An 11,914-nucleotide genomic window follows, 5' to 3' on the forward strand; every position below is an offset into this window, starting at 1 on the left:
TGTCCAGCCCAGGAAGGCGAAGCAGCCTTTGACCACCCCTTTAGGGCCAGAACTCCTTCAAGGATGGTAATGGGAGTGGAATCATACTATGTTTCACAGGGGGTACCACAGGCCCAAGAGCGGACAGAGGTGTCCACAATCCCTCCCGCTGCTCTGAAGTTTTAAGAAGGGGTAAGAATGCAAATGCACCAGCAGGAGCCAAGTGGGGAGTCGCCAGGGACCACAGAAGGATGAGGCCAGGCGAATTTGAGCATGCAAATGAGTACGATGGGCCAGTTTACTGATCAGCCTTCCCCTCCTCCTTGTCCTCCTGGTCCTCCTCCCCTATCTCCTCCTCCGTCTCCTCCTTCTTGTGTTGGGGCTCTGAGGTCTCAGCCTCAGGCCCCCTCTCCCCTGCAGGCTCCACTAACGGCTCCTGCAGCAGGAGGTACTGTGCCAGCTGCTCCAGGTCCCCCAGGCTTATCTTCTGCAGGCGCTCCTGATGCTCCCGCCTCAGCAGCTGCAGCACTGCCTTGGTGTCGTGGGGCTCAAAGTGTTTGGCCAGGACCAGGCCCAGATGGTGCCACAAAGGCTGTGGCTGGTGGGCCTCTGCAGCTGCCGTCTTTGCCAAGGGCCGCATAATGACATTGATGGAGGCATTGGGCCCGATGCAGTAGTCGGAGAGACGCTTGTCATCAGCCAGAAGCTGGCCCCGGAAAAGCAGGTGCTGCTGCTCCTCGGGCACCTGCAGTCGTTCCGACACCAGCTTCTTCAGCATGGCCACGCTCTCTTGCCCAGACACCTTCAGGCTGCATCTCCGGCCCAGAAGCAGCTTGACTGTGAGAATCATGGGGCCAAGAATAGAATCAGGAGGGATCCATGCTCTGCGGCTGCCCCAGGTTAAGGGCCAGGGCAGGAGAAGGTGGCTTCTCCCTATCAATGGAGGGCAGTGGTCCCAGGAGGCCAGGTGGCCCAAACGGACAGCCATTGGCTGATGCGCTGTGACATCACAATGCTGCGGGAGGGCTCATTTTGAGAGCAGACCTTTGGGGGAGTTAGAGGGATGTGTTCAGCACGGGACATCCTTCCTCCATGAAGCGAGAGAGGAGAGTAGGATTGAGAACAGAAGAGTCCAAAGGGACAGGGTAGCAGAAGGAAGTAAGTCCTTGTCGATTCCTGGGTGCCTTCTTTACCAGGACCTTTCCCCAAGGAGAGATGGGATCACAGTGGACACCTGCTGCCCTCCTGAAGCTTTCAGTCTAGTGAGCCGGCTAACATTGACTTATCAAGCATCTTCTTTCGGTCAAGCACTTTACACGTTTTCTGATTGAGAGAAGCAGGCCCGGAGACAGGGATTCCACGTGTTTAGTCAGGAGGTAGCCCCGGGAAGCGGCAAGAGGTGAGGAGGTGAGACGAGGCAGCGAGAGAAGACCAAACTGCAGTAATGCCAGGTGGCCCTGGTGGGTACCTGGGAGGCTTCAATCCTGCCTGGTGCTCCAGAAGGTTGGTCTTATATCCCTGGGTTGTCCCACCTGAGAAGCAAAGAAGCCGGGTGTGTGTGCTCAGGCTCCTGCCTGTGGTTAGTGGGGGTGCTGACCTCTTGGCTGCGTGGCCTGCCCAGGTGCAGAGCGTGCTTCTGTGACCAGACAAAACCCTTGGGCCGAGATCTGCAGACCACTCTCCGTGCTCCACGGCTGTGCTCAGCTCTCCAGCCTGGGCAATGCTTGAACGCTAGTTCAAAACCACCACCTCCAGGCTGCCAGCACCCTTGGACTTTCCAGACTTACCCTCTCACAGCACACAGCCTGGATCCCCTGGCCAGTGTCGCTCCAACCACCACCCCTCTCTTTGGGTCCTGGCAGCCTCTGGCTGGACCCAAATTCTAGTCCATAGAGAAAGCAAGCCCCTGACATCTTGCCCTTTCCCACCGACCAGAGTGTTGCTCCAGTCCCCCTGTTACCTCTTCCCCGCCACCCTCCTCCTCTTCTCCCGAACCAAATGAGCCCTCTTGCCATTTCCATTCTTCTTCAGCAATGTCTCCAAAACCCACCCTCCACCATCTGTATGTCCACTGACCCCAAGCCAATTCAGGCTCTCACCTTCCTCTAGTCTGTGGCTCAGAATTCATAGTCCATCTCTTCTGCCCAGTCCCACCCACTTGGGTCTATTCATGCCACAGCCAAAGGGGTCTTCCTAAATAAGAGTGAGGCCAAGTCCCTCCTCTGTGTAACGCCACCCAGTTTAATCCTTTTAGCTTTTGGAATCAAAATCAGCCTCCTTTGGCGTTCAACAGCACCGTGGCCCCACCCTGCTTGCCTCTTGAACCTCATTGCTTTCCCACACTGCATCCTCCACTCTACCAAACTTGCTTGTCCCAAGTGAAGTCTTCAAGGCTGGTTAAAAACCACCTCCTCCATGAAGCTTCTTCTGTTTTCCTCAGTCTTGGGCAGAAGCAGTCCCACCTCCCTCCATGAATCTATTAATCCTCTTGAGCATGCACCTAACACATGTCTGTGTCTCCCTCACCAGCTATCGGAGGGAGGGAATTTTTAATTCATAGAGATACACACACACAGAGAGAGAGAGAGAGAGAGAGAGGCAGAGACACAGGCAGAGGGAGAAGCAGGCTCCATGCAGGGAAGCCCGACGCGGGACTCCATCCCAGGTCTCCAGGATCACACCCCGGGCTGCAGGCGGCACTAAACCTCTACGCCACCAGGGCTGCCCAGAGGGAGGGAATCTTACCAGTCTTCGTAACCCCTACCACCAGGGAAGAGCCCGGTACAGAGAAGGCTTCAAATACACGTCTGTTGAATGATGATAAAATTTAAACATGCTGAGCGATGCAGGAGGATGGAGGATCCAGTATGACAGGCTATGGAAAGATAAAAACCTGCCTGCAGCCTCTCCCTTGCCCCTCCCTCCTCCCCTAGAGAGATGAAAATCCAAAATTACATAAAAAATAAATCAGAAAGTGATTCTAATCTTTACCAAAGGATCTTCTATAGTATTCTTTAAATAATCAACTCTCTTGGTGCATTTGAAAGACAGAATTTGCAAATGTGCATATAGTGTGTGAGGAACTTAGATGAGGCTTCTCCCTGGCCAACTGTGGAAGTCCCTAGCCTCTGGAAGCAAGGACCTCATGGTAGATAAACCATGGGATGGACAGTCTTCGCACAACATAACATATGAGATGCCCCTAGTAGAAGTAATCCAAGAAGGCTTCCTGGAGGGGGCCAAGTTTGAGTTGTCTTCTGCAGGATACAAAGGAAGGTGAGATGGCCTGCAATCTCTCTCCTGGCCGTGGGTCTTCTGAAGAAAGTGGCAGGAGCCAGAGTTCTGAGCATGGGGGAAGAAGGCAGGAAAGAAGCTGCCTGCCTCTATCTAGTTTCTCCCCTCAGACCATTTACAGAGTGGGGTGCTGCCCAGGACACCGGTAGGACTGGGGAAGGATCTGGCTTCCAGAAGCATGTGAGAGCTACATCTCAGGCTCAGTCTCTCCAAGGCTACTTGGTGCCCCTGTGACAGGGTTCTGAGGGCCACAGCTGCTGATTCATGCTTTTCAAATCAGGCTCCCTGGTCTAGACAGTCCCATGTTCCTAATGGGCCATGAGGACAGAGCAGCAAAATTGGGGGTGTCCCAGGAAACTGAGAAAGATGATTGCCACCTCCCTAAGATGTTCCGCAAGGAGACAATGGGGGCACCTTGCTGAGTCCTCAAATTGTATTTGGATCCTAAAAAGTTCATAGTTTTAAAAAAAAAAAATAAATTAAAAAAAAAAAAAAAAAAAAGTTCATAGTTTTTCCCATGCACTTGCTTGTCTTATGCAATTTGCATGAGAAAATGTAATTGTGCAATCAGAGCACACAATCAGACAATGATTGCCATAGTTGGGGGAAGGTTAGCGGGAACGATTGGGTTTTGCGACCAAGGGGAAAGAATGAACACATGCAGACAGTGGGCTCCGACCCCTCTCGCAAACTACAAATGCTACAAATGCAATCGTGTCACCGGGAAACAAGTGCAGGGTCTGTGTCAGGGGCGGGGGTCTGGGGACAGCTCCGTGAACGCCAAGGGACCCGGAGGCCCTGGCAATACTCCTGAACAGCCTGACTGGACGTTGGTACACGGAGGCCGTGAGCTCCATAAGATAAAAGCCATGTGTCACCCTGCCAGCCTGGGGCCTGCCTGACGCAAGCCCCCTCCTCAGTTTCCTTTGCCTGCCTGCCTCGGGGGTACAACCACCGCTCAGCGTCCCTCGCAGGGGGCGGCAAGGGCCAGAAGAGGCAGGCCGTGCCCCCGGGGCCTCAGCACAGTGCCTGACCCATGAAGGTGTTCCGTGCGTATTTAGATGAACTTATCCATGTAAATGTGTGCTCTGCTGCCCTGGCTGTCAGGGAAGACCCCGTCACACCTAGAAACGAGCCCAAAGCGTGCCCCCAACCAGCCCGGGTGAGCTGTCACTGCGTCCGCAGGCAGGTGGGCCACGCAGCCCTCTGCAGACCTGGCGGGCCAGGGGGAAGAGGGCCCAAATGCTCACTGCCCACAGCCGGGGGCTCTGGGCTGTGAGGAGAGCTCAACCCTCCCTGGGCTGCACAAGAGGCTCATGGAGAAGATACGTATGACCTCTGCCCACCTCCGTCCCTGAGCAAGCTATCGAGTTACTGTGCTCTGTGGACATCAGGCTGGCCCTCCAGGGGAGGCGGGGGAGAAAGCAGGAGACTAGGGAAGAGAGGATACACAGCAGCTGTGGGAGAAAGGGTCATGGAGACCAAGGCAGCAAAGACAGATGGAGATGGAGATGCAGGGAGGGCTGGGGAGGGGGACGGATAGCATGAGGGCCATGGGGGCCAAGCACAGGATATGCAGAAAGGGGGCTTGGGGAGAATCGAAGGGGAGAATCGAAGGGACCAGAGAGGAGGTACGGGGCCCAGGAGTGGCATGCAGGGGCGGCGGGAGGAAGGCCCATTAGTACCAGGAGAGTGAAGAGTGGAGAAGGAGAAAGGACTTGTCACTGCAAAAAAAAAAAAAAAAAAGAGCAACGAATACTTCTGTAGCCTCCCTTCTGAAAGCAATGTCCCTCTTCTCTTTCCTTGCAGCTGCAAATGGCCCACGGCAAACTCTGGCAGAGAGTGGAGCCTGAGCCTGCGGTCGTGGGTCGGGGCCCCCTGGGCCTCTACTGCCACGCCAGCCCAGGGGGTAGCAGCACTGCACGACACTCTCAGGCACCCTGGAAGAGAGAGCACCCACTAGCAGGGGGAGGGTGGACACCGGCGGGTCCCAGATGCCCTGCCGGCGACGGCTGCCCTCTGCTGCCAGAGACCCACTCAGCCCACGCCACCGCCTGTAGCTGTCCCCAGGGACCCTTGCCCCTTCACGGAGGGGCCTCTCAGGCTGCTCGGGGCTCCGTCAGCCTAGCCCAGGACGGAACAAGCAGCTGTAAAGAGGTGCCCCCAGCTGCCCTCTGCGGTGCCCTGTGGCACAGAGTAGGTGCTTGGTAGCTCAGTGAGGCCCGTTGCCCGCTCCTCCTCCACTGGCTGGCACTGGCTATCTCAGCAGTCTACGACCTTCCAGGGCGGGCCCCAAGGTGCCCCTGCCACGTCTTGGGAGCTGAGGCTGAGGCGTCTGGGCCCAGCCGGTTAGGACCAAGGAGTAAAAGGAGTGGAAAGAAGGTGGCCATCCCAGCCCTGCCCACACCGACTGGCGGCCGCCCAGCGTCTCTGTGGCCTGGGTCCTTGCACCAGATAGCATCCTGCCCCACGCTGCTGCCGCAGCCCTAGGGAACACACTTCCAGGCCTAGCCCCGCTCCTAGGCCTCACACCTGGAACCGAGGGCTGCGGCCCGCTGTGACCACTAGATGTCACTGGCGACCTCCTGGGCCGGCTCCAGCGGCCACCCCGCCCCGGGGATGGGGCCTCTGCCCCCCGGGGCCTAGGCACCCAGGCTCCCTGGCCAGAGCCTGTCCCCCCACCCCCCCGCAGGCGGCCAGTCGGCCCCTGCCCACACCCGCAGGGCATGCTCCAGGCACAGAGCTCAAGGGGGGGGGGGCCCACCCTGAGGTTGGAGGAGAGAACAGGAAGACAGGCCCCTGTGGGGACACAACCCACCCTCCCACCCCCCACCCCTCAGGGAAGGAGCTCTGGACCCCGGCGGCCAGCTCCACGGCTTTGCTCTCAGGGAGGGATTGTGGGTGCCACTGGAGGAGGAGCAGGATCTGCCCCAGTGACGAAGGCAAGGAGGGCATCCCGGCTGAGGGCGCCCCCTTATCCACACACACAGGCCCTGCGGCCCTAAGCTGGGGCCAGCGACCGGGCTTCCCTCCCACAGCGGCCGCGCTCCGGCAGCCTGGAGAGATGCCAGGACCCCGCCGGAGCTCCGCTGCCCAGGGTGGGCTCCCCCTCCGTCCGCACCTTCTCGGGGAGCCCTGGCGGAGACCCGGCCCGGCCGTGGCTGGAGGCCCATCATCTCGGCCGGGGCGCCTCGGCCACCTCCCGTCCCCCGGGGCGCCCCTCGGCCATCCGCGGCGGGGCTGTGCGACCGCAGCTGCCCAGGGACAGTCGGCGCCGGCCCTTAGCCCCGGCACCGAGCCGCTCGTGAAGCCGCACTGAACTACCGTGTGCCCCGGACACGGCCGCCCACCACCCCGGGCTCCGGGAGTCCCGGGAGCGAGGCGCAGGCTCCGGCCCTCGGGCCCAGGGCGTTCGCGGCAGCAGCCCCCCTTGCACCCGCTGCCGAGCACGCTCCAGGCCCGCGACATGCCCGAGACAGTGGGCACCTCTGCCAAGTCACCAGGACCGAGGGGGAGCCTCGCAGGGACTCAGGCCTGGGAGGCGGCGCTCCAGAGGGGCAGGTGCCGGAGGGAGGAGCCCTTCCCGTCAGTCCTAAGAAGGGGAAGAGCTCCCGGAAGCCAGCTTGGGCAGAGCCAGCCTTCAGCAGCCGTCAGTGTCCCAGCAGGACAGAGGGGCTACCTAGGAAGAGCCTTCGCCCAGGCCAGCTTAGGAAAGGCCTTCAGGAGGCTGTGGGCGGCACCTGCTCAGAGTGTCAGAGGGCTCGGGAGGGGTCTGTGGGGTCAGGGAGGAAACTGTCTTCCTCACCTGGAGCCAGGGAGTGGGGAGAGCCCAAGGGCCCTGCTGGCTGAGGCACCGGGCCAGGCAGAGAGCATCACGGGGCGGATTCTGATTCATAGGACTGGTGCTCTGTGACTCATCGTGTGTTCTCCAGTCTCTGAGTACTATTTCTCCTGTAGTCTCAAGTGCATCCTAAAAAATCTATAATCTTGTCTTGGTTGCAACAATAGGAAAAACAGATTTAGTCGCATCTAGGCTGGATTTAATGGAGAAGCAAGGGGTTCCTGGGTCAAGTGGAATGATGGCAGCTACACAGACCCGTCTGAGGGCCAGATGGGTCCTGGAGGGCCTGGCATTCGTGGGTACCAGTATCCCCACCCCCCAAACAACTTTGATGAATGCTCCCTTCCCTCTAGGGGTGACTGTTCCTTTGAAGATCTGTGTCATCAATCAGAGTGGCAGGAACCCTCCACCATGCAGCAAAGATCAAACGTGATGCATTAAAAGTGAGGACAGAGGAGGTGCCCACAGAGCCCTGCCCTGGATGCTTCCTAATCCGGCTGGTCTTGCAAGTCCCCAACCAGCTCTGGATGGAGAACCCAGAGGCTACTCTAAAGATGCAGCCACACTGACCCTGTGGATCCAAAGGGGTTCCTTGTTGTTCCTGGAGAGATGCCAAGATTGGCCATTCAAAAGGGAAGCTTGAACCATCCTTTTAACCGGGCTGTTGACCTAAGTGTGCTAAGGCCATATTTAGATGAGAGTGTTGCCCACCGGCCCCTTCTCTCAGTTGAACTAAAGGCAGGTCCTTGCCCAGGGGGATGACATCTGCTGTGTGATCGATCTTTGCCCCCGAAGAACACTAGGACTGAAATGGAGGTCCAGAGAGAAAAGGGGGAAGAAAGCTGGGAACAGACCAGGCGAGGCTGGACTTGGGGGAAATGACCTACCTGGGGGGCAGGCCTCTGTGAGGAGAAGAGGGACCGAATCATAACTGAACAAGGCAGCTAGTGAACTTGGATTCGAGGTGGGCAGTTGGCAGGTGGGGCATTGGGCTGGGCAGATGGCTGATTGCTGCAGTAGTTGACCACCTACTCTCCAGCCGGTGGCACCAACCATAAGCAGCCAGCCATGAGAAAAGGCCAGAGCCAAGAGCAAGGGGGAGAAAATTCTATTCCAACCAATAGCTGATGGAATGTTCCTGACAGCAGCACGGGATGTATCAACCAATAGAAAATCTCAGGCCCAATCAGAGTCTGCCCTCCTCTCCCAAGGAGATTATAGAATTCCTTCAACTGAGTCAGCTGTAAGAATATCACACCGGATTGGCCTCCTTTGTCCATTAAGTCCCTGACAGATGACACCACCTGGGACTCCTGGACAAGTCAACTCATACTTTCACCCACAGGGACCTGATTAAGAGTTAAGTGGCTCGTGGTCAGGCAAGGAGTACATGGCAGTGGGGGCCAGATCCAAGGGTGGCAGGGGCCGGCAAGAGTGGTCTACAGACAGGCTCTTTGCCCTGGAGAGAACACAACACATCCAGCTGTCAGCCTGCCCGCCCCCTCAGCCTCTCCGAAACACTGACCCTCCTGATGCCCTTAACATACCTGTGTGTCTTCCCACCAGCAGAGTCCTGCACCTCGGATTCAGTAATTCCTGGATTGAGATCATCTCTGGCGTGGGTAATTGGCCTGGACACAAGGTGCTCAGAAGAGGCTTGGCGGGCAGGGGGCAGGCGGCCGTGGGAGGCAGAGAGCTGCTCCAGCTGTGGACACCAGCCTCCGGGCGGGATGACGGCTGCCCACCTGAGAGAAGCAGTGGGTCCGTGGCGACGACCCTAAGGCCAGGAAGCAGCGTATGTGAGGTGACGCTGGGCTCTCCGCCTGCCAGATCTGAGCTCAGATGGGAAAAGGATGCCTCCAGCCTGGGCAGCTTTGGGGAAATGGAAAAGGGGGACTTGCCTCTGGGTTCTAAGCTTGGATGCTGGGTGTTGCATCTTCAACCCTGAGACCCTTGAGTCCCTTGGCTGGGGGGGCAAAGGCGGAAGCTGCCACCAGGTGCCACCAGGCTGGTTTCTTTGCCAGCCAGGAACCAACAGCCCAAGAACGGGATCTGCTGGGATCCTGTGGCTCTCCTCCGCAAGCTGCTTCAGGGGTCACAGAGTGGTTGGTGTCGGAATCCTCTAAGTGTCCAAAACCACAGTGCATGCTCTCAAACTCACTCCCCTGCCCCCTTCCCCCACAGCCACCTACCCCTGTGTGGGGACATGGCTGGGCAGAAGAGGGAAAGGGTGCTGAGCGCAGAAGAACTGCAGATCGCATTTAAGGAGAAATTCCTAAAACAAAGCTCAGAGGCTGCTTCCTGAAAATTTTGAGCAATAAAGAAAACGAGCCCTGTTTAACTGAATCAAGTCAGACGCAGGGTTAGCTAGAAGCAGGGGGGATGGGCAATGTGACCTTGACAAGCAGATGACCTTGACAAGCTTTGGTAGGGAACTCAAGCAGGGGTGCCTGGACAGAAAGAGCCCCGCCCTCTTGTCCACCAGGCCTCACATGAATGCAATGGGAAACGTCCAACTGAGATGCAGTCATGGTTTGACCAGCAGAAGAGGTTGGCCTAGCCTGGGACCCCCGGGGTTGTAGAATCACAGACTGTCAGAGGGAAGGGGGAGCTGAAAAAGCAAGCCCTACCACCCCCATCAAGACACTGGGGCCCAGAGAGGTAACTTGTTAACGTCAGCCCTACTTCGCAGGGGTTCCCGTACCCGTGGTCCCCTGGGGCACGTCCTTCCAGGAGAGGAGCTGGCACCAAGCCCAAGGAAGTGAGGCAGGGGAGCCTGGGGAGCTGCATGGGGGGAGTGGTCCCCAAGGCCCCAGCCAAGTTTCTGGGCCCCAGATGAGTGAATCGCTGGTTCCCCCTGGAGGGGAGTAGTCAGTCACCCCATATAAGTTTATTTTTATACATGTCTGATCTATTTCACATCCGCTCAGATATTTTGACACATATACAGGAAATGTAACTCTCTCCCATATGGCAGTGTTTGGTTGGCCAGACCTGGGGAAACTCTATAGGGTCACAGAGGAGCAGAGGGGAGTTGGAACATCAGGGAAGAATGCCAGAGGCCTGAGGCCATGATGGGCACTTCAGGCCAGCAGGCAGCGGACAGGGGTCATGGTAAGGTCAATCCAGGAACCCCCCTGCCTGGGTACAGAGCCCCTGAACCTACGCTCCAGGTCCCAGAGCTTGGGGGTACTCTGGCTATGGCTCTCCTGGAAGAATGGGCTGAGGACGAAGCAGTCCAGGAGAGGACAACGAGAGTGGGCAGCCCAGAGCACAGGGCTGTTGGACAGGCACAGACAAGCCTGGCCTGAGAGGCAGAGACCGAAGTGCCCAGGGCATCAGCAAAGGGACAGACCAGCAGGCTGGCATCCTGGCACGAGGAGAATTGGCAGAGACCTATATGCATGTGAAACCAAAGGCACCACCCTGCTGGACTTTCCCCCAGTCACCAAGTAGGACCTCGAGCCTCATTTTTCCTCATATGCAAACTGGGGGTGATATTACCCAGCTGGGAGGCTGAAAAGAAAGAACCCAGGCCCTGTTGGGCCAGAGGCTCTGACAAAGGAGAACAGCTCAGCAAATGCTCCCCAGGAGTAGAGTGGGGAGGGATACGGGTGTCTCCTGGGCAAAGAGGGCGAGGTAGGATGATGTGTGAATCCCCGGGCATAATGCTGGCCTCCCGGGGTGGCCAGGGACCTCGGTTCTTGGGTTCTATTCAACAGGCAGGAGCTCAGAGCCTGATAGGCTCTGCGGTGGTGTAGCCAGGAGGCTGGGGAAGAGCCAGGAGGGGCTCCTTCCTCCCCCACGTGGATCAGGGAAGCTCCTTCTCAGCTTTCCCAGAGAGAGCAGTAGACTCACAGAGCCCATCACTCCCAGACAGACAGTGGGCCGGAATAATGCACTGATCGTGTGGAGCTTTTCAGGGTTTTGTTTGTTTTGTTTCTAAGTTTAAATTCATGGTCAGTGCATTCCGACAGGGTGTCCCACGGAGTCAGGCTGATGGATGGGCATCCCTAACTCATGGAGTCCAGATAGGGGCAGACGCTCTGCTCTCTCCCTGTGATGCCTCAGTGCTGGTGTCAGACACAGGGCATAGGCAAGACTGGCCGTGGAGCCATCTCTCCTAAATGAAGCCATTTGGATCATTCTAGTCCTTAACAACTGCATAAGTAGCCTGGCCTCTTGAGAGCTCTGCCTCTGTCTCCAGGGCCTCCTTCCCCTCAGCCATGGACACGGCTGGCCTGTCACTGCCTTGGCCAACCCCTGGCCCACAGGGCTGGTTCGGGACTGAAAAAGACCAAGGAAGAGCCTCATGGTACCTGTGTGGTAAATAGAGTGTGACACCCAAGAAGTCGCTAAGCACTTCCCTTCCTCCATTCTCCTCTGGGACCCAAAGAATCAGAGCTCTGAAAAGGCCAAAGCTGGGGAGGGTCAGAGGGTGGAGGCTGCGCTTGGCCTCACCTCACCCGGTTCCCCACCCACCTCCTGGTAAATCCTGGAGACACAACAGAAAGGCCCTTTAACTAGCACATAAAAGTGCTTTGGGCTTTCAAAGCCCCTGCTCAATGTTTATGGGGAGCCCTAGACGTTTATGGGCCATTTCAGTCCCCATCCCCCTGACCTACTGAGGCATCTTGGTTTCTAGCTGTGGTGTGGGGAACTGCTGTGGTGTGGGGAACTGTCGCAGCCCAGGAGAGTGACAGTGGGACGGGGAAGGAAGATGGGACACTCCTGCACCTGGGAGGTGCCAGGCTGGCCTCGGTAGGTCAGGCGGTCTGCTGGGATCCCCCTCAGATTCGC

The 11,914-nt window shown here is 57.7% G+C and overlaps 1 protein-coding gene across 1 annotated transcript; it reads right to left on the reverse strand.

Moving 5' to 3' along the window:
* Positions 1-245: 245 nt before the first annotated feature.
* On the reverse strand, positions 246-963 carry UBL4B (ubiquitin like 4B). Its single transcript, XM_025417302.3, has one exon. It carries the CDS (start codon positions 827-829, stop codon positions 278-280), a length of 552 nt encoding a protein of 183 aa, XP_025273087.1. The 5' UTR covers positions 830-963; the 3' UTR covers positions 246-277.
* Between the last annotated feature and the right edge of the window lie 10,951 nt (positions 964-11,914).

This window comes from Canis lupus, chromosome 6, assembly GCF_003254725.2.
Source record: "Canis lupus dingo isolate Sandy chromosome 6, ASM325472v2, whole genome shotgun sequence".
Taxonomy (NCBI): domain Eukaryota; kingdom Metazoa; phylum Chordata; class Mammalia; order Carnivora; family Canidae; genus Canis; species Canis lupus.